This window comes from Cupressus sempervirens, chromosome 10 (assembly GCF_028749045.1).
Source record: "Cupressus sempervirens isolate cs-2001-9-10 chromosome 10, ASM2874904v1, whole genome shotgun sequence".
In the NCBI taxonomy this organism is placed as follows: Eukaryota; Viridiplantae; Streptophyta; class Pinopsida; order Cupressales; family Cupressaceae; genus Cupressus; species Cupressus sempervirens.
In genome coordinates this window covers 744,091,496-744,114,417 of record NC_143127.1, presented here as the reverse complement: position 1 = coordinate 744,114,417, position 22,922 = coordinate 744,091,496, and the positions used below count along the sequence as shown (strand labels likewise).

General features: G+C 34.2%; 1 protein-coding gene across 1 annotated transcript; it reads left to right on the top strand.

Annotated features, from left to right (window-relative positions):
• Positions 1 to 5,342: 5,342 nt before the first annotated feature.
• On the top strand, positions 5,343 to 8,511 carry LOC149536036 (uncharacterized). Its single transcript, XM_089806221.1, has 3 exons — positions 5,343 to 5,515; positions 5,691 to 5,748; positions 5,839 to 8,511. The coding sequence occupies exons 2-3, from the start codon at positions 5,704 to 5,706 to the stop codon at positions 8,509 to 8,511; spliced, it is 2,718 nt and encodes a 905-aa protein (XP_089662347.1). The 5' UTR covers positions 5,343 to 5,515; positions 5,691 to 5,703.
• Positions 8,512 to 22,922: the final 14,411 nt, after the last annotated feature.

The following is a 22,922-nucleotide window of genomic DNA, read 5'->3' as shown; positions in this document are numbered from 1 at the left end:
AAAGTATGAATTATTTTTTCTTGATCTAAGTTTATAAGGTACATCTAAATATAAACATGCTTACATTTAAATCTTCATATTTAGATCTATCAGATATGCTCTTAAATTAGTTTTGTTTCTATTAGCTACAAGATTTCCTCAAATCATTACATAACTTAAATCCAATATACAAAGAAAAACTCTTTACATAAACACACTAACGTATCATGCTCTTTTCCACCCAACCTTAATTGCATCATGAGATCTCATGGATCCTAGTCATACCCTCGAGGAAGAGAACTCATTGCAACCAAGATTTTGGATGATATCTTCAGAGTTGTTTCTAATGCATTATGAAATATTTTCTCTAAATTATATTTGAATCACAACAAAAAGAACCATATTAAGAATGTAAAGGAAGAGTAACATATCTTTTGTTGAGCTATCCCTTATGCATAATCACCATCTTCAAAATCCTAGATCCATCTCTCCTATTCCTCCCCTTGAATGTTAGACAGTCAACAAAGCTAAGTACTAGAAAGATTTTCTCCCTCTTTGTACTCTATTTTACTAACTAATGTTGGCGAACCCAAATGCTATGACAAATCTGTGCACATGGATACAAAGATTCACTAGGAGTCTACAATGATAGAAGAATGAACTCCTTGCTGAAAAATCAGACTTGGGATTTATGCGAATTGCCTGTAGGTAAAGGGGTTGTACAAAATAAATGAGCTTATAGATTGAAAGAAGAAGATGGACATAAGAAAATATTTAAAGTTAGGTTAGTTGTAAAATGATTTGCACATAAAAAGGGCATTGATTTTGATAAGATATTTTCTCCTATTTTTAAAATGACTTTCTCGTAGTGTTCTAAGTATTGTGGCTACTAAAAATTTTCATTTAGAGTAGCTAGATGTTAAAGAAACCTTTCTTCATGGAAATTTGGATGAAGAGATATATATGAAACAACCATAGTGATTTGAGGTTAAAGGTAAGGATAATTTAGTGTGTAAATTCACAAAAAGTTTATATGACTTGAAGCAAGCACCTCGATGATGGTATGTGAAATTTGATAGTTTTATGCATGAGCATTGATACGGTAGGTGTCATTCAAATTATTGTGTTTATTTTAAGAGGTTAAATGATGAAATCTAAATTATTTTATGTTTATATGTGTATGATATGCTTGTAGATGGAGCTAACATAGATAACATTAAGGGGCTAAAAGAACAATTAGAACATTCATTTGCTATGAAGGATTTGGGAAAACGAAAATAATTCTTGGTATAAAAATTTGTAGAGGGAGGAAGAACAAAAAATTGATGTTATTTTAGGTTGACTATATTGAGGTGTTGCAACATTTCTCTATGGAGAATGCAAAAGCTATCAGCACCCCTTTACCTGGTCATTTGAAGTTGACTAAGGAGATGTATCTAAGGACATTGGAAGAGGAGAATAAGATGTCTAAGGTACCTTATGCTTAAATTATAGAAAGCTTAATGTATGCTATGGTATGTACTAGGCCAGTTATTGCACATGTAGTGGGAGCTTTTAGCAAGTATATGAGTCATCTAAAGATTGAACACTGGAATGCACTTAAATGGATTCTCAAATATTTGAGAGAAACATCCAGTAAGTGTTTACATTTTGGGGGCTCTACTACTAATTTACAAGGCTATGTTGACTCATATTTGACATGGGATATTGGGGTACTACCGGTTATGTATTTACAATTGGTGGGACAACAGTGAGTTGGATTTCTTGGTTGCTAAAGGTTAATGCTTTATCCATTATAGAGGTAGAGCATGTTGTTGCTATAGAGGTGGCCAAGGAGATGATATGGCTTTAGTTATTCATGAAAGAATTGGGACTCCCATAGAGGGATAATTATTTTTTTACAAATATCTAGAGTATCATTTATCTTGCCAAGAACTCTGCTCTACATTTAAAGACAAAACACATATAGTTGTGGTACCATTTTATTTGGTCAGTTTTGGATGATGGAAAGTTAAAGCTAGAGAAGATACATTGAGATGATAATCCAACATAATGTTTACAAAAGAAGACACAAGGGAGAAGTTGAACTCTTCAACTTTGATTGGTCTTTTAGACTTAACAGAATAAAAGAACAACAGAGTCTAGGGTGGTTTAATATTCCAATGGGAGCTACAAGTTTAGCAATGCTATGATCAATCTCGAAGTGGGAGATTATTGTTGTGGATTATGATTAGTCTCCAAGTGGGAGATTGTTGCAATGTGGAGCCTAATTAGACTTGGAGGTTTATTCGGCACAATTTCCCCTAGATTATTTCTATGGGGCATTTGGGTGTAACGCCCTCAAGATGAGCTCAAAGGGAAACACTCCTTGTTGGGTCCTAGGGTGGGGTCGATGAGAAGCAAAGGTTTTCAAGAGTAGCGTCCCCAAAGCCAAAAATGAATCTACTATTATAAAAGGCATCAAATTCTATTGTTCTTTTGGATGACTTATTCTAAACCTAATTTTAGAAGCATAAAAGCTTGTATAAAATGGCTTAGGGTTAGGGATTTCATTATGTATGATTCAATATTATAGCTTTTTGCGACAACATTGAGCAATAAGGGATTGCAGATTGTAATCACTGAATAATAATATTGGACTTATTGTTGGTGGACATAGCCCATGGATTGGGTGAACCGCATTAAATCCTTGTGTCTTGTGTTCTCTTCTATGAATTTCTTTTTTTAATATTGGCTATATTTGAATGTAACTGTTATTTTTGTTCATGGTTATTCCTAACACAATTCGGTCTTTATGATCATTGGGGGCATAGATGTTACAACTATCGAATTCTCTGCCATCCTTTTGGCATTTAATCCATACAACCTTGTTGCATGGTGATCTCCCCAATCTTAAGTGATGCAACTCCTATTACATCCCACTAAGATTATTGCACCTCCTTTACCAACAACTTTTACTTCTTGTAACACCAGTACATCTATTTTCTTATTAGATAATAATAACCTTTTAGCAATATATTTCCTATCTAAGGACTCTAACCCTCTTACATTCCATGCAATTATATTAAGCTCCATCATGATACAACTTTATTTATTTGTCTACTCTATTGGCATTTCTAATTGGAATCAAGGCCTTTGGAATGAAATTCCATAAAAATGGAGGAATATCTCCCACAATAATCTATCTAGGGAAAGAAGGGGAAACAACTTCATCAAAGTTAGCTTTTGGATTCTAGGGTAGGGCACGAAACATGCTTAGACCAATCTTCCAGTATTGTCTTTTAACTACTTCTTGTTGGTGAAGGTGATTGTTAAACAAGATTATAAGCAAGCCTTTTTGAAGTACGTAGATGAGAGTAAAATGAAATAGAAATTAAGTTTTCAATACATTGTGAACCCAATCATTCATATATTTCCTCCAAGGAATACTATCTAAACTATTTGTTACTAAGAATATTGTAGAACTCTTAAGCCTACTTTTCTCAAAATTTCAATTGCTATAGCCATTTGTACATTGGGCTTTATAACAAATGGGTTGGTATTAGGAATATTAACTCCCTCTTCTACCTGGAGCTAAGGTGATCCAGACGGATTTTCTTGAAGAAGCACACAACATTAGGGAGGGATGGAATGCCTTCAACTACTTCTCCAAAACTTTTCGTGTTGATGATGTTCTTCCTTACCCTTTCCTCGAAAAAGCCATTAAGCTAAACTACAGTAAGGTTGATTGCAATTAATGCGACAGAGGACCTTCTATCAGTGGAAGGTCTCCTCAATGGGCATGCCCTAGTTACAAAACTCAATGGAAAAAAAGCTTTACAAAATAATCATTACAAAGGCTATACAAATTTAAATATTTTATAGTAAAAAATTACTATTATTTAATAGAAATATTTAAAATATTATTTTTAGTAAACTTACTAATTTTATTATTGTTAAAATTACTTTTACAAATTAATTTTTTTAATAGTAAATTAATGTAAGGAAGCAAAGGTGCGCGGAATTGCTTCCTACGCTAATCTTTGAGAGGACGATTATGCAAATCAAAGTAACTATTGCAAAGATCTCAAGAAATGCATAATAACATAATCAAAATAACAAAGAACACACAACACAGTGATTACCATGGGGAAACCCTTCCAGGAGAAAAACCCCACCCTCCAAAACTCGCACAATGTATTATCAAACCAAGATGATTACAATGCACTTGCAATGCAAGTTCTTACAGGAGCGCATCACCACAACTCAAACTTGGAGGGACTCCTTCTAGCACCAGTCTTGCAAACTAAACTCAATTACACAAACACCTCCCCAAGCCCTCCTTTTATAGTGATTTTACAACCTGGAAACCACTTAGGGCCCGTTTGGTTGCAAGCGTAGGAATTGAGAATTAGAATAGAAAATTTGAATGAGAATGGAGAATGAAGAATAGGAATGGAAAACTACAATCCAATCTTGTTTATCCCTTGTTTGGTTATGCAAGCTTAAATTGGAATAGGGTTAACTTGCAATCGGTGCCATTGGAAAATCGCTGAAATATTTGAAAATATTTTTGAAGATGCAATAGGCGCCATTTGAAAATCGTTTAAATATTTGAAAATGTTGAAAACAGAGTTCCAGCGTTCACCCCAGGTCAAAGTGGATTTGAAAATTTAATCAAATTTGAGAAAGTTAAAATGAATGCAAGAATAGCAATTCTAATTACAAGTATTTTTTGGAATGGACAAAAGCTCATTTTGGAGCTAAAATGAGATTACGTTTTCCTATTCCCTATTCCTATTCCACGCACCAAACAAAAAATACAAATCATATTCTAATTTCCTATTCCTATTCCAGTTGTATTCCAGCAACCAAACGGGCCCTTAAGGTTTTACAAAAGCATGAGCAAAACTATCATGCCACATGTTACCCATTTTTGACAACAACCAGGTTAAAAATAGTAATCATGTCCACAATTTTGTCTCTTAGTCTAGACTCCCATAAAAGTCACAAAATGAGTCATCAAGGCTCTAAAAATAGCCTACCTATATTCTACTAAGGACAAGACTCATTTAACAACTCACTAACCACTTTCCAATGCATAAACAAGTGGAAAACTCCCACAAACTAATTTTGGAATTTTCCAAAAAAAGATTGCAAGGTTGAGACACATGTTTCTCAACAATTAATATATTCTAAATTAATTAATTAATTATTAATAAAACCACAAAAATTAAAAATTAAAAATTCCCAAAAATAAAGCATGTCAGTTTTTTGAAAACTTCCATGGAACGATTCTTCTAAAAAAAGTGGAGGTGAACGAAGGACCAAAATGGGTGCTTAAAAGCTTGCGCGTACAAATCAGTTTTCAATGGAAGGGACGCAACCCTTCTCTTAAGACCAGCAATTCTTATTTATATATCGTCAAATTTCTTCCTTGACAAATAATTGCATCGATCTATTCATCTTCTTGAAGAAGTGATAATAAATTTGCATTACTCCATTCTTTGAAAAGATCCTTATCGGAAAGAAATTTGGTGCAGAGTATCACGCTTAGGTATGAAACCTCCATCAATTGTGACCTCAGATTTACAATCCCTTGAATAAAATAATATTTTGAAAATGCTTTATTAGGTTTTTAATTTGATACGGAACTGTTAAATTTTGTGTAGTATCTGTTATTTGTTATCTTTTATCTTGAAAATTATAATTGCTTTGACTGGATTTTGTAGGAGTTGGAGAAATATGGCCAAGGGAAAAGGATCCAAAGCAAAGGGCAGTAAGAAGCAGGTAACATCTCAACCTTTAGACAATTGAAACAAATGCATGCAAATGATTACATGCTAACTAAGAAAGATGATTGTATCAGCAAATTTGCAGAGCTTCAGCCAACAAACACCAGTAACAGTAAATGTAAAAGATGACAGAGAAGCAAGCAACAGTGACAAGGTGACAAGTTTGAATGAGGGGTTAGTGAATACAATTACCAATGACAGAAAAGGGCTGCAAGATGAGCAGAATGCAACAAGAGTTTTGAGCCTGAATCATGAAAAAGAGTGCATTCAATTAAGGCAGGAAAAAGTAAAATTAGAAGAGGAGTTGAAAGAGCTGAATAATAGGAATGAAGAATTGCATGCCAAAATCATTGAAAATGGTGGCCTCTGGGATACTTGTAAGGCGAAGTTAGAGAGTAGAATAATAGATATGCAGAAAAAGCTTAATGAAACAAAGATTTTGGCCCACAATAATCAAGTCTCATGCAATGAGATGAGTAGAGAGAAAAGTGAGTTGGAAAATAAGTTTAATCAATCCATCAATGAAGCTAGACAACTAGAAGAAAAATTAGCAGAAGAAAGGCACTTGTGGAATATAGGTAAGAGAGAATTTGAAGCTGCACTTGCGAAATTGCAAAATGAGCTTAATGAAGTGAGAATGTCAAGCCAGAAGCATGAAGATTTGTGTTCTCAATCAGAAAAAGGTAAAAATGAGTTGGAATGTGATTTGAAGCCATCCATAGATGAAGCTAGACAGTTAAAGGAAAAGATAGCTGAAGAAAGGCACTTGTCGGATACTTGTAAAGGAGAACTTGAAGTTACAATTGCAAAACTGCAAAATGAGCTCAACGAAGAGAGAATGTTGACTCAGAAAAATGAAGATTTGTGGAGTTATTCAGAAGAAGAAAAAAATGAGGTGAAAAAGATTCTTATAATGGTAGAAAATGAACTTGATGAAACAAAGATTCTGAGAAGGAAAGACCAAGAGCTATGTAATGTGCTAAGAGAGGGAAAAAACGAGCTGGAAAAGACACTGCTAATGTTACAAAATGAACTTGGTGAAACAAAGATTTTGAGAGGGAAAGAACAAGAGCTGTGTAATGTGCTGAATGAGGAAAAAAATGAGTTGGAAAAGGGTCTTGTAGCGCTACAAAATGAACTTGGTGAAACAAAGATTTTGAGAGAGAAAGACCAAGAGCTGTGTAATTTGCTAAGAGAGGAAAACAATCGGTTAGAAACTAGGTTAAAACAGTGCAATGACATGATTGGAGAATTAAATACAAAAATCAAAGAAGACGAGCTACTGTGGGTCAGTAATAAGGAGGATTTAGAAAGCATAGTTGTAGATCTGCAGTATGAGAAAGAGATAATGATCAAGGAATATAAAGCTCTGTGCATCCATTCAACAGAAGAAAAAGAAGATTTGGAAGACAAACTGAGAGAATGCAACAATAAGAATAAGGAATTGCATGCCCAGATGAGAGAAGATTGCCTCTTGTGGGAAGCTTGTAGGGCAAAATTTGAAGACTCTATTGCAGGGTTGCAAAATAAGCTTGATTCAATGACTAATGAAGGAAGAATTTTGAGGCAAGAATATGTACAGTTGTACGTTGAATGTGAATTTTTCAAGGCACAGTTGGGAGATTATAATGGCACACTAAGTTCCATGGAAGATGAAACATGGAGTCTAATGTCTCTCTCAGAGAGCAATACAAAGACAGTGGAAGCCCTGCAAACTCAAGTGGAATCGATCACCAATGATCAAACACATTTGAGCAAGAAATATGAAGAACTGACAACTGAAAATGAATCTCTGAAGTTGAAATTGGAAAATTATGATCATAGCTTCGATTTAGTAGAAAATGAAAGGAACTCACTTAGATCTACGTTAGCAAGCAGGGAGAACGCTTTGATTCAAGAAAATGGCTCATTGAAACAAGAAGTCCATGAGCTTCACAACAAATTGGGTATGTTGGCTAATGATTACAAAAGGGTTTCCATTAATGATATGCTCGATTCAGCAACAGGGGAGACACAGTTACTCACATCTTTATCAAAAACCAGTGATAAAGTAATGGAAGATCTGGTTACAGAGAACATAACAGCGAAACAGGAAGCCCATCAAGTTGATAAAGAAAACCAGGCTTTGGTTCAAAAAAATTATTCGTTAAAACAGCAAGTCTATGAGCTTCAAAACAAGTTGGGTATGGGGGCTAATGATTACAAAAGCATTTCCGCTGATGACATGCCTCATTCAGCGACAGTGGAGAGGCAGATACTCACATCTCTTTCAGAAACTAGTGATAAAGTGATGGAAGATTTGCTTATGGAAAATAGAATAGTGAAACAGGAAGCCATTAAACTTGATCGAGAAAACCAACTATTGCAAAAGGACATATTTGCGAAAAATTCATTACTTCACACAAAAGATGGAAAAATTACAGAGATGAATGCAAAAATGATTGAGCTCAAGAATGTAATTGATGTCTTCGAAGAAATTGGAAGAAAACATACCAAATTACACAAGGAATCTGGAGATCTTGTAAGGGAAGAGCAAATGAAGAGAAGAGAAAGCGAGGAGAAAAGGAAGGAGGGCAGTTGGAGGGTTTCAAATCAAAACCAAAGGCCCTTTATTGGTAATTTGACATCTTGCATTCTTCCAGATATTAACAAGTCTCCTCTAAGAAAATGTTTGCCTACTGGCGCAAAATGTATCGTTCTTCCTCCAGATGCTCTACTTCGTGGGTGTCCTTATGGCTGGTTTGGTGGGATGGTATAAATAACCACCCTTTCTGCCTACTCTGTGAGAAACGAAACATTATGTTTTCTATTATCTAGATTCTAACTCATCCTTACAGTTTTGTGAGTTCTGATTGATGTATACCATAAAAATTCCTTCACTGCAATACATTGCAATGTTCTTAAGTTCATTTTAAATTTTGTTTATGAGATATCATATTCATAATTGCGTACAGTTTTAAGGTTGTTGAATTCTGATTGTATACTCAAAATAGTGTACAAATTTTACATACTTACGCATAAGGTGGATGTTTTGACATCAAATTTGGATCAAATCGTGCATTACTTTAGCATTTTTATTATAGAATTATCAAGGAAGCATATGAAGGTACCTAACCCTAGATTTTGTTGAAAAAATGGAGAAAGTCAAAGCAAGGTTATATCACAAAGCATAAGCCATAATTTTCTTCCTATTATGTAATTTGCATCTTATGATGAAAATAAATTGACCAAATGAAGAGAACCTTAAAAACTGAAGCGGAACAATTGTACAAAGAACCTCAATGAGAGATAGCCATGAAACTGAAAGGGGAATAATTTTCCAGAGCAAATCAATGGCAGACAGCCATAAAACTCTGCTCTTCAGTTTTGTGTAGTCAAATATGCATTTCTTAAAAGAGATAACAACACTTGAACTACGAAGAAATCCATGTGATTCTCACCTTTCTCCCTATCATAATTATGGTAAGTGAGCTGAATAGAATAGTAATATGTAAAAAATAGTAATATAATAGTAATATATAAAAAATATATTTTTTATATCTTTGGGATTTGTGACATGCCTTAACTGCCTCCTGTGTTCTATAAGTCTAGTTGTTGTATCAGGCTTTGATTGGTTGATATTTTGGTGCAATGGAAACTCTAGCTTGTAACAAGTGATATTAGAGCTTGGTTACAGATTTGAATCTCCTTGGGTAATATGCTAAGGGGGGGCATTGTTGGACTAACTGCCAATGACATGGCTTAACCGCCTCCTATGTTCTATAAGTCTAGTGGTTGTACTGGGCATTAATATGTCAACAACTCTAGCTTGTAACAGTTAAATGATGCCAACTGATGACTTTTCAATTTCACAATAAATGTAATTTGGAGATTGAATGAGATTTTCATTATTGTTTTTAAAAATTATCGATTCAAGATCTAGGCTTCGGATTGGGTTTGTAAGAAAATACAAACCAAATGCATGCGCGTGCACATGCACAAACACACATAATGGTTGAAAATGCAGAAAAAGACAAAAGATTCTCAACAATAAAGATTCTCCATATCTGTTTATCTAGAAGGATATTGTTGAAAGGTCTCAGTTTTCTAATGCCCAAACCACCAATTTTTTAGGGAAGGAAGATATTATCCCAAGAAATGAGAGGGAATCTCTTATGGTCTTCAAAACCAGACCATACAAAATTCCTTTGGATCTTCTCCATAAGGTTAACATCTTTACTTGATATCCCAAAGAGGCTCTACACATAGGTAGGAAGAAGATTTTTGTTGGTGAACAGATTGTCCTTTCAACTATTTAGCAAATTCACTCTATGCCCAGGGTATAGAAATTACAAAATGTCCACAATAGTTGAGAAAATCTCATGTTATTCGATCTTCTCTCTAAATTTAAAGGTATAGCTCCCTTTATGAAATTCGCAATGAATTCAAAATTGTCTTTGCACTTTAACTAGAAAGTACGTAAGGATCTCTCACTTACTCTTCGATAGTGAGGTAAGAATCAATACAAACAACAAAGATAAATATCCATCAAACCATACTTCCACAAAACATCTACTTCAAAGGAATGAATAACACCATAAATTAATCTCAATCATTCAAACACCTTAATTGAAATGAACTTACAATAAGAATAGCAATCAAATATCTCAAACCAATAAACCAGAGTTCACAAAGTAACAATGGTCTAAACACTTTGAACACCAAGTTGAATTCAAGATGTATATATATATATATATATATATATATATATGTTAAACCTTTTTCATGCATATAGTCATTCAAAAGAAAAACATCCATATACTATTCTTTGATTACTGTATAAAAGTATCTACGTATTAGAGTTTCTAGCTATCTCCTTCTAAAATTAATTAGTTCAATGCCCCAGCATTTATACTTCCATTACAAAATCTGAAAGGCCTCCATCAAAACCCAACCATTTTGGTTAAAAAAAGAAACAATTATGAACAAGAAAGAAGTTATAAAATAGGTGTCAAAATGTAACTAAACAACTATCTTGTTCAAGTCTCACCACCAATTTTCTCTTCCTCGCCCACGGTTTGATACAACAACTTCCAGTTCTAGAAAGTGTTCATGAGCTCCTGCATCACATGGGAATGTGGATTTTTTAGGCTCAGCAATCTAGCCCTACACACATCCTTCTACCATTAAGACTCCTTTATCTTCAAGCTCTGATGCCGCATGTGGTCTTTACTGAGATGTAACATCAACTCAATGTTTGCCAACGCAATGAAGTCATTAGCACTGGGCAATTCATTATCCCTAATATGTTTAACAACTTCCTTGAAGTTCTTAGTTAGTGTCTTAGAATCCATATTCCCTTCTTCAAACTGTAGGATTCCCATAGGATTTACTACTTTCATATCTTTCAGGAGTTCTTCGTGCATTCCAGTGACTTTGTACTCGATGCCCTTCACTTCTTTAATCATCTCCTTATAAACTGACTCCTTCCAACTCATGTTTTTCATGATAAACAACATGTAGGGATCTACATTTTTCATAGGGTTCTCATTCAGAAACTTGAGCACCCCAAACCTCTCTACTTTAGTTACATGAAAAACAATCGTTTGACACTAGCTTTGCTCTACTTCCCACCTAGGGATCAAAGTTTGAATCTCTCCTAGTTGTGATTCCCCTTCAGCATATAGATTCATGAATTCCAAAATAAACTTATTACCTTATTTAATGATGATTTCTGCCCAATCCTTCATGGCATCTGCTAGCAGCTTTCCTCTTTGCATTTTCTTCATCAATTTTTGACTTCCAAAAGAATTTGAATCAAAAGCTTTGGGAGCTTGAACAACTAGTAATGCACCGAGATTCATCAAAGAATCAATATATGTGGCCATAGTCATTACCATGCCCTTAAGCTCCTTTTTCTCTTTGCTATCCTTCTTAGATTGAGTTAGCATGTGGTCAACAGAGAATTTGAAGAAGTGATTACCAGTGCTTCGTGGTCCCTAACTCAACCGAGGTAACTTTGAAACCTTCATCATCAATATCATCAAACTCCATTTTCTACTTGTATGTGGCTATTTTAGCAGTTATCTTCCCAGTCATTGGGTCCTTGGTTAGGTGGGCATCTGTCTTCAACTTCTTAACCTTTGAACCCTATGAAACTTATTTAGTTACAATGTCCTTCACAGGTGATGTAACTGGTTGTAGACTTCTTTTCTTGTTGATTGTGCTAGATAGCTTGGCAGGGATAGCAGGACCTACGGAAATTGCCTAATGGTCTCTAGTGGGAGTCATAAACTTTGGTTGATCCACCTTAGGGGTCTCAATGATCTATACATCACCATTTGCACCATCTAAGAAATTGAGACCATCAGTTGAATCCTGCCCCTGAGATGACATTTTCTTTGTTTGAACTTTGTGTTGCTTAAGGGCCTTTGATTTAGCTTGGGACCTAGTCCTCAAAGTCATGCTTTGTGTATGGATGGGCATCCTCCTTTTTTTACCTTGAACTAATTCACTAGCTACAATAGGAGAGGAAAGTGGAATGTCAGAAGATGATGGTTCAAAAAAGGAAACCACCCCTAAAGAGGGTTCATTGACAACTTTCTTGCTATGCTTCCTTAGCCAGTCATCTTTGTAAGTAAATATAAATCTAGCTCTTAGATTTATATCCTCCTCCTCATCTTGGTTCCAATCTACTACCAATGACTTCAATTCATGAGATTCTTCCCAGCCTGGTTCAACTATATCTAAGCCATCCTCAATAACCCCCTTTATTTTGAACTTAAACCTTAGAGAATTGATTTGCTACAATGTTAACCTTGAATGATCTCTCCTTAAAACCTCCTCCTTATCATTACAATCTTTCCATAAATCCTCTAACTGTGGGGTTGTTGATGAGTGGCCTACAAGCCCAAGAATTTGAACTACATATCCCTTACTATCAAAGTTTCTTCTATTATGATAGGAACCAAAATTGAATCCAAGTAAATTGCTTCCAATAAAAGAGATGTTAGTCATACTATTATAGACTAGAGAACCCAACTTAATTGGGAAGGTTGTCTCCCAATCCTCTTGTGGTAGATTATCCTTAGCAACAGAGAATAGTTTCTTGCAAATCTTAGCTATGACAAAGCAATCTAGAGCATATCGAGGAATTTTTATAGGTTCCTCTTTGAATCTGCCTATTCTTAAGTAAGTGAACTTGGGAAACTGTATAAAATAACTTCCATATTGTTAAACTAACCTTTGAGCTTCAGGAGACAACCTAAGCATTGGTGTTTTCTTCAAAGCTATGTGCACATTTTCAATCAACACATCATGAACCTTCCTAAAGTTCTCCAACACTTAATCCTTTTGTATAAGAAAGAGGTGAAGTAGAGAAGCATGTTAATAGTGTTATAGAGGTATCCAAACAAAGCTCTAAGTATCATCCTCCCCAAACAATTGATTGTTTGATAGAGGGATCCAAAAAGCTAAAAATAACCAACCATTTAAGTGTGTGTACAAAAGTGGGTGAAGTGTGTTCCTACATGTTAAAGAAATTAAAAGAACCTCAATGGAAGAAATACCTTTAATGAAAGTGTACATACATCCACTAAAAAAATTTACACTAAAATATGCCCCCAAGAGAGAACACTTCAAGGGTTTTACATGACAATAAGAGAGAGCATGAAAGGGATCTACAAAATTTTGGGTTAGTATGATTATATGATAATTTGACAATACTATACCAAGTATAAAATTTTATCATTCCTAAAAGGAAATAGAACTATAAAACAACAAATAAAAAGCATGTAAGTGATACAAAGAAGATTCTTTGTGGGCTAGCAACACTGAGACAAAAAAATAATTGACATGTTGTTGTTTCACAAGCATCCAAGAAGACTACACAAGGGCGTATTTACAAATGCTAGAAAATAAAATTTAATGACACACTTAAGGAGAGATATAAATAGAAGAATATGTATAACATGTTCAACTACTTTATCACCTTACACCACCAGAGCAATAAGGGTTGTCTAAAGCAATATCTGAAAAAAAAATGTAGTAAAAAACGTAATACAGGGGAAAAAGCACAAAACACACAAATACTACCATGCTAGAGAAGCCCACTTCTTGAGCATCCCTTATTACCCCCACCTCGACCACTTAATCTATAACATTAGGAAGTCACATAAGGAACAACAATAATATCCAAGAAAAGAATCTGGTGGGAATTACTATGCTCAATACAAGGAACAAGTATTAACTACTTGGAAAGTATGTTAGGAAAATCATGATCCATACCAATATTCTCATATTAATCATCACTATAATTTTAATTATCATTAATTTTAATAATGTCATCATTAAGAGTATCTTATTGACCAATAAATCAATCACAATAAAATCTAAGATATGAACAAAATCATCATGTTTATCCATTTGCACATTATTATTATAATTAACTTCCTCTAAGGGCTCAAACATGGGTCGATCAAAGGAAGGAAAAGGTTAAGAAGATGATATAGTTTGAGAAGCAAGAGCATGTGCCTTATCTTTACCTTAACAATCCTTGTGATTCTTACAAGTGTGTTAATGATGGATAGTCTTATGAGACAAAGATATAGAATTAGGATCACTTGCAATAGGTTCTTAAGAGAAAACTACTACAGATTGACAGATTTTCTAAAAAGTAGGAATAGGTGGAGTAGGTAAGATAGGTGAAAAAGGAGAAAAATTAGGGAAACTAAGATCAAGAATCATATATCTTGTGAACTATTATATGATTGATAAATATGATCAAGATGAGTAGGTGGTTTTGAAGGGAGAGAGGGCCAAAATAAGTCCATTTTAGTAAAATATTAAGGACTAGAAGGGTGATAAAGAGAATTATTGATAGTAATAATTTCTCCATTGTAAGAAAATTAAATGCATTTATGGATAGGCAAACTTATAACTGAGATGGAAGATATCTATGGGGTATCAAGCTTAGCTTATAATTGATCAAAACTAGGGATGACAACAAAGGTAGTATCCAAAAAATTAATATAAATTCTTAGATGGAGAGATATCTAACCTTGAGGGTGACAAAGGAACCTATTACAAGTTTGAATCTATAGTTAAGATGTGTCATAAGTATCCTTACGCAATCATTTGTTAAAAATATTATCTTCATGGATAACATTAACTATGAAAGAGGAGATGTATTGGAGGTAGCATTCTAGAAAAACCTTTTTAAAGGAAGGGGATTGGAACACAAAGTTTTTTCACATGACCACCTTGAATCATAGGATGGCTAATAGAATTTCAAGGCTCAAAATAGGAGAAGGTTTTACTAAGGATGAGGAGCTTATCAAAAGGGAAGTAGTGGATTTTTTTAGTAACCTACTCCAAAGTGACCCCAATTTGGATGTGGATAAGCAGAATTTGTTTCTTGATTGCATTCCAAACTATATCACTAAAGATTAGGATAAATTTCTTATGTCCATTCCTTCTAATGTTGAGATATCTAAGGCTATTTTTTCATTTGAGGGAGATAAAGCCCCTGGGCCAAATGGGTTTCCATTTTTATTCTTTCACAAGTATTAGAATACCATTGCTACTGATGTGTGTAATGGGGTTAAGGAGTTCTTTGGATCTAAGAAAATTCTACAAGAATTAAATGGAACCTTCATTGCTCTTATTCCTAAGAAGCTAGGTGTGGATAGTATGGATTAGTTTTGACCTATCAGCCTATGCAATTCTTTTTATAAAATTATATCTAAAGTGCTGACTCTTAGAATTTTGCCTCTTCTCTCAAATGTTATTAGAAGATAGTAAAATGGGTTTGTTCCTGGTAGACGGATTTTGGATTATATTATTTCAGTTCATGAAAATATTCGCTCTCTCATGGTGTCTAAAAAAAAGGTTTTCTCCTTAAGTTGGACCTTTCCAAAGCTCATGATAGGGTGGATTGGGCTTTTCTTTAGCAAGATCTCAAAGATTTTGGTTTTAACAAGAAGTTTAGGGATCTAGTCCTTAGGTTGGTTTCCTCTGTCACTTTTTCTATGCTTGTTAATGGCTCTCCTACTCCTTTTTTCGGGCTTCAAGATGTTTAAGATAGGGGATCTCCTCTCACCCATTCTATTTATTTTGCTGGCTGAATGTTTGGGAAGATTTGTAGAAAAAATGGTGAATATGGTAGACTTTGTGGGCTTTAATCCATCTTCTAAAGCTCTGATATGTTCACATCAATAATTTGTGGATGACTCCATTGTCATGGGAGAGGCTTCAGTTAGAAATGCTAGAAACATAAAAAAAGGCTTTAGAGGATTATGGAAAAGCTTCGGGACAAATTATTAATTAAAACAAAAGTGTGATTTATTTTATAAATGTAAATGTTTCTAGGCAAAGTAAAATTAAAAAATTATGGGTTGTGAGATTGGTTCCTTGCTTGGGTCTTATTTGGGGTTACCTCTTTGTTTGGACCCTCCTAAGAGTTTTTGGAGTTTGTGATATATAAGATTCACATGAAACTTGTAGGATGGAAAGGTTCTTTCCTCAGTTAGGCTAGGAAGATTATTTTCTAAAAGTCCATCCTATAGAGTGTTCCACTTTATGGTTTGAGTGTGTTCAAAATTCCTAGAAATTTTTCTCAAGCTATTGAAAAAATTCAGAATCTCTTCTTATGGATTGGTAGAGAGATAAAGAAAAGGTTATCTTTGATTTCTTGGGAGAAATTTTGCATGCCTATCAATAAGGGTGGACTTGGATTGAGAAGAGTAACTACTATGAATGAATTTTTGTTAGCCAAGTTATTATGGAGATGGCACAAGGAGGAAGGGGAATGGAGGAACATTTGGGATGATACATATAATAGGGACAACCATAATTTTAATCAGTTTCTTAATAATGATTTTGTGTGAGGGGGTTCCATGATCTAGAAAAACACTAATAAATATATACATATCATCAAGAAAGGGGCCAAGTGGAAGGATTGTTCATTTTTGGGAAGATACTTAGGTCCTGGATCATCAACTTTGTGATGATCAAAGGTGGAATAGTTATATGGAGCAATGTAAGAATATTTTTGGTAATTTTGTTGCGGATTACTAGGAGAATAACATTTGGCTAGATCTTAGAAGGGTGGATGAGAACATAGTTGAACTTAACAAGTTTTAAAATCCTATCTTTTTAAGTAAAGGGTAGGATGAATTGATATGGAAGCATGATCCTAGTGGGATGTTCTTGGTTGCTTCAGTCTATATCAACTCTTTTGATTTGCATCTAGGACATTGTTGGGCCAAGAGTTGGGTGAAAGGTATGACACCTAAAATAAACATTTTTTTTTTGGATTATTTTGTAGGATAATATCTTGATTATTGATAATTTAATGAAGAGAAGGTTCACTATCATTAATAGATGTTACCTCTACAAGAATGATGCTAAGTCAACCAACCATTTAACTTTACACTATCGTTAGACTAAAAAGATTTGGGAAAGGGTGTGTGGTCTAATGAACATTGATTGGGTCTTCCCTGATACTATCCAAATGTTCTTCATTAGTTGGAAGCCTCCTTCTAATAATTCTTTGATTTTAAGATTGTGGGATTTTATTCTCCCATATCTTTGTTGGGGTATATGGAAGGAGCACAATGACAGGGTGTTTAGAGGTGTTGAATCTGATTGTGATTATTCTATAAGATTATGGTTCTAATGTCAGAGAATATCAAAATCAATGGTACAGGACAACAACATCACAATAATTGGGAAGAGAAGGTGATTCAAAATTGGAACCTTGATGGCTTGAGTATGAACTAGAAGGGTTCTAATCCAAGGGATAATGCAAGATGGGATTACCCACCAGTGGATTAGTATAAGATAAACTTTGACGGGGCCTCCAAAGGTAATCCGAGAATTGCTAGTTGTGGTGTTGTTATTAGGGATACATGTGGAGAGAAAGTGGGTTGTATGGCTATTCCTATTGGAAACCAAATCAGTCATGTTTCTAAAGCTAACATCACCCTACATGGTCTCATTTTGGCTAAGAGTTTAAATTTGAGGAAGGTTTGGGTGGAAGGAGATTCTCTCAATATCGTAAATTGCCTTAATAAAATGATTAAACCTTCATGGACTACTAGTAATATTATCTTTTAGGCCATTAATATTATTAATTCTTTTGAAATATGTGTTGTTACTCATAACTTTAGGGAAGACAATCGAGCTGTTGATTGGGTAGCTAATGTGGCTTATATGAGTGAACAAAAGATAATATGGAATAATAATGATCTATTACCTATTGAGGGTCACCTATTTATCGATTATGATAAAGTGGGTAGTGGGAAAAGATGTTATAATAATGATGATCATGTTAGAAATTATCATTTATGCTTTGAACACATTTGGGAAGTGGCAGGTTATAATTTCTAGAATGGAGTGCTTTATGCCACATGGATTGTGGGTTTTAGTCTCCAATTTGCCTTTCGACTGTGATATTGACTCCAGTGTTTTTATGCATAGAGTCTTTCTGGGAGATCATTTTATTTTCATTAGAGAGAAGAATATGGGACAAAAATGGATGAGAGTTGAACCTGCCAGCTACAAGGAGTGGAAGAAAAAAAAGGAGGTGTGGGAAATACTAACGAGCAAGAATTTCATCAATTTTATGGAAAATCTTAAAGGGAATAACCCTGCTATTAATCAACAATTTATCAAGACTTGGAAGGATGTATCTATCCTTGTTGGAAACCAAAGAATGGAGGTATCAGAAGAAATATTGTGGAAGCCACAAGGTTGGATATGGAGGGCATTGATTTTTACCATGACAGGAAGCTTTCAAATAGGGTAATTGATGAATTTGTGGATTCTGCTAAAGAAAAAAATCATCTAGTGAAAATTGGCAACTCTTACTATAGTCCTACCTCTATCTCATGGCCTTGGAGATTTTTGTTACTTGTGATCATTGAATGCCTTAATTTGGATGGCCATTTTACAAAGCTTTATGGTTATCATTTTATGTTAGCTAAACATTTCAGTTTTCCCTTCTATCATAGAAAATCATTGGGTAATTCCATTTGGGCAATTCAAAATGACCTGAAGGGTGAACATGTGTGCCATGAGGGTTTAATGGTACTCACTATGAATTTATTGAAATGTAAGAGGGTGGAAAAACCCAAGCATAGTTTGAAGGCAATTGAGTATGATACGAAAGGCAGTGTCTTAGAGAAGGGCTATGATATGGATACTAAGGGTGAAGTGGAGGGGGGTAATTTGAGTTTTAAAGGGGGTATTAGTTGCAGTTCTTAGAAGAAGAATAAAAAAGCTAAGGGGAGTGATTATGGCCGAGATAGTGATTTTGATGAGGGACGGAGGAGGAGATCTTAGAAGAAAGGAAGTGGAGGAAAGGGTTTGGGGAATAGAGGCCAGAATGAGGATAGGGTTTTGGTTCCCTCAAATGAGGAATTTCTTATCCACAAAATGGAAAGGAAAAGAAAAATGATGATGATTTGGGAGAAGGGGTCAAGAATTCCTCCAAGAATATGGCTCTGGAAAAGGAGGACTTTGGTGGGAAGGATCGATCCCATGATAAAAACATGAATGAGGGGGAGATGGGTGTTTCAAAAGGACTTATGCGTAATCTTGGGACAATTATGAAGGAAATTGGAAACCTAAAACAACAAATGTAGATTATTTTTAAGGATTTTGAATAGGTTAGCAAGATGGCCAGAGGGGAACACACATTGGGTCAACATATTGACTAGCTATTGGAAGTAATTAGTAATGTTGAAGAGGTGAAAAATCTAATGAAAAAAGTCCCACTATTTGAAGACAAAAACAAGGTCTTGGAGAAGGCTAATACTGATTTTTAGAAGAGGTTGGAGAGTCTAGAGGCTAGGATGGGTAATATCAAAAAAATGATTAAGAAGATGGCTAATCACAATAGTAACATTTTAAAGACAGTGGCAGATAATCTGAGCAGTCTTCTAAAAAAGATTGAGCAAGATAAAGGGCATGATTCACCTACTGTGACCGAGAACCAAGGACCAAGTAAGCGAACAAGGGCTCATTCCAAGAAGGTTGGGGATGTGAATAGGATGGAAGAAATGAAGGCTATTGTGGAGAATATGCACATCTTGGTAGATCAAGCAACTAACTTGTTGTAGACTATGTAGTTGTTCGGGTGCTATTTTTTGCTGTACTTTTATTATTTTTTCAGCTTTTTTTATGATTGGCCTTTTGATTTTATGTTTATCTTTGATCTCTATGAGGCATGTCAGTTTGGGTTCTATGTTATTAGACTTTTTGTGTTTTGTCTTAGAATTCTCATGTTCTTTTGTTATGACTTCTTGATACTTTGTTAAAGGTTTCAGGTCCTTTAAAACCTATTTTTACTTAATCAAAACTATGAAAGAGTGATTGATAAAAGTACCGCAAGAAAAGATATGAGATACCCTAGACATAATATAAAGAGGACCATCAAGTTCTTTAATAATCTTAGAATGATAGAAGTAATAGGAATTGAAGATGTACTTTTAGATGGAGGAAAAAATAAGGGTTGAGGTTGAGTTTCAACATGATTAACCACATGATTAACATCTTTTACCTTGTCATTTTAAGTGATATTAGGAATTAGTGAAGAAGATTGATTAATGATATTTTCTTAATGTGAAGGTAAAGGATTTGAGTAAATTTTCATGTTATAATTAGGAGGAGCCGTATATTTATTTGTACTATAAACCTTAGTATCAACAAATATAGCATTATAATTGATAAACTTTATTGAATGAATTTTTCAAAGTAATCTTTAATTATTGTGGTCATGTGGGCAATGATATTGACAAAGATAATTTTGATTAAATGTCTTAGGAAATCATTTTCTAGTATCAATAAGACAGAGGAAGTTTAATAACATTGACATGAATTAACATCAATATCACTACATGAAAATGCTTTGTTAAAGAAGTGCATTTACAATTAGGATGATACACAGAAAAAAAAAGAAGTAGTTATACCTTTAGGTGTGATAAAAACTAGATAATCTACTATGTTTGTTGTCTTCTTAATTTTAATGTAATTATTAAGAATAGAAAACTTATTTTGATGAATGGAAATGTCACTCTTATGAATAATAGTAGTCCAACCATTGGAGTAATTCTCTCAAATTGGATCACTTATAGTTGATAATGGTGAAGAACTACACAAATATGTGAGAAGGAAGTATACTTGGTGAGCAGAATCTTATCTCTAATACTTTTTACAAATCTGACAAAAAATTGTTGAATATTGTGATTACGTGCATGATAAGATATTTGAGCATAAAAATGTTTGAATATAGTACCAATAAAGTTACTAACATTTGTGGACATTTAGTCAAGTTTTTTATTAGTGAGAACACTTATTCAGATTCTGTATGGCTAATGATCTCATTGAACATTCTACAATGTTTGCCATGTAATTTAGTAGCCACTGAGCTTTATTGTTCCTACTGAGAATTCCAGTGGTTACCAAGTGAATTCAGTTAGTGTGAAGTGCAATAGTTCAAACCAAGTAGAATCAGGTAGTGTAAAGTCTAGCAGTTCAACCTGAATAGTTTAGTGGTTACCAAGCTTTGCAGTTTCTACCAAGCTAGTAGTTTATGTGAAGTGAAGTTAGTGTTAACCGAGCCTTGTGATGATTAGTGTTTACCGAATGTAGTCATGGTAAATGAGTAATTCAATTTTTACCAAGTTACATAGTATCTACTGAGTCACTAGTGCAAACCAAGTTTGAGACTACTCTGAGATGATTAGTATGGATCAAGCTTCTACTTCTACTAAATGCATGATGATGTTGAGTAGGGATAGTGGATGCCAAGTATTAGAACTTCACCAAGTTAGTCTTCAAAACTTGAGTGTCTACATTTGGGCTGACTTTGCAATATTGGTGTTAACTTGTATATTGGCCAACTTTGTAATTATGTAAATTGGATTGATATATATGTAATGTATTGTATCATATCCAAAGTATGATGAAAGAGTAAGAAGGATGAATGTGTGAAATAGAAGCATGTGAATATGAATCAACACAAGACAAAGTGTATTGTAAGGCCATATCAGCAAAGGAGTAGTAGAGTCATATCTATCACATAAAGGTGATCAATACTTCAAAGAATCTCTATCAATAATTTAGTTGTAAGTCAGAGATCTACTATTTCATCCTAATAGGCAAAGCAATCCAAATCCTTTCACAAGGTAGACTTAACAGTCTTTTGTCAAATCTCTTCATCAAGTGCATACTTAACTATGTGTTTGTAAAACCTCTAACAAGGTGGACCTAGTAGTCCTAATTGCTCCTAATAGGGTAGATCATCAGAAGTGATCATTGTAAGACTTAGCAAGCCAAATTTATGCTACAGTATTGAAGTTTTGTGGGTATCATCCCCACCCCAATTTTACTTTCTATTTGGAAGGTATCTAGGTCACCAAATTATTATGTTCAGGTGTCATGAATATTTTATGTTTTTAGTCTCTCATGCATGTAGTTAGATCTAATTTAATGAATTAAATGGTAATTAGATTATTGCAATTAAGATTTGAATTTGGTAAAGATTTTAAGGTTACTAATTCACCCCTCCCCTCTCAGTAACCTAGCAAAGTCTTGAATATTTCCAAGAATTGGTATTAGAGCATTGTTGTTCTTAGGATAAAGCTTGATAGCTTGAGTAAAGATCAAGGACAATGGAGATATTTAGACTTGATAAGAAAATTGATAATGAAAAGCTAGATCTAGATATGGTCATTGCACAACTCAAGAAAGCTAAGGAGCAACTTTCCGAATCCTTGAAATGAAGGAAGGAACTTGTAAATCAAATGAATGATCATCAATACATTGAGGAAAAGATTGAAGAATTTTTCCCTTCAAGAAGTTTAGATGAAGAAAATGATATAATCAAAGAACTCCTAGAGAAGAATGGTTCCTTGCAAGAAGTAAGAAAGCTCAAAAGAGAACAAGAAATTTAGTTAGTAAGGCTATGTGAAATCCTGGAACCAAGGAACAAGATGAAAGAAGAAATGGATGAGATCCAAAACCAATCCCTTTAGCATGCAGATCTTATGGATCAAATCTCTAATGCAAATGAGGAAATCATGAGCCAGAGATAGATCAATGAAAGATTAAGAAATGATCTAAATTTGGAAAGACAAATCAATGAAAGAATAAGAAGTGAGTTGAGATCTGAAAAGAAAATTAGTG

Coding starts and splice junctions, on each gene's coding strand:
- LOC149536036 (XM_089806221.1), top strand. CDS start 5,704: ATGGCCAAGGGAAAAGGATCCAAAGCAAAGGGCAGTAAGAAGCAG. Junction 5,749..5,838: donor CAAAGGGCAGTAAGAAGCAG/GTAACATCTCAA, acceptor GCAAATTTGCAG/AGCTTCAGCCAACAAACACC.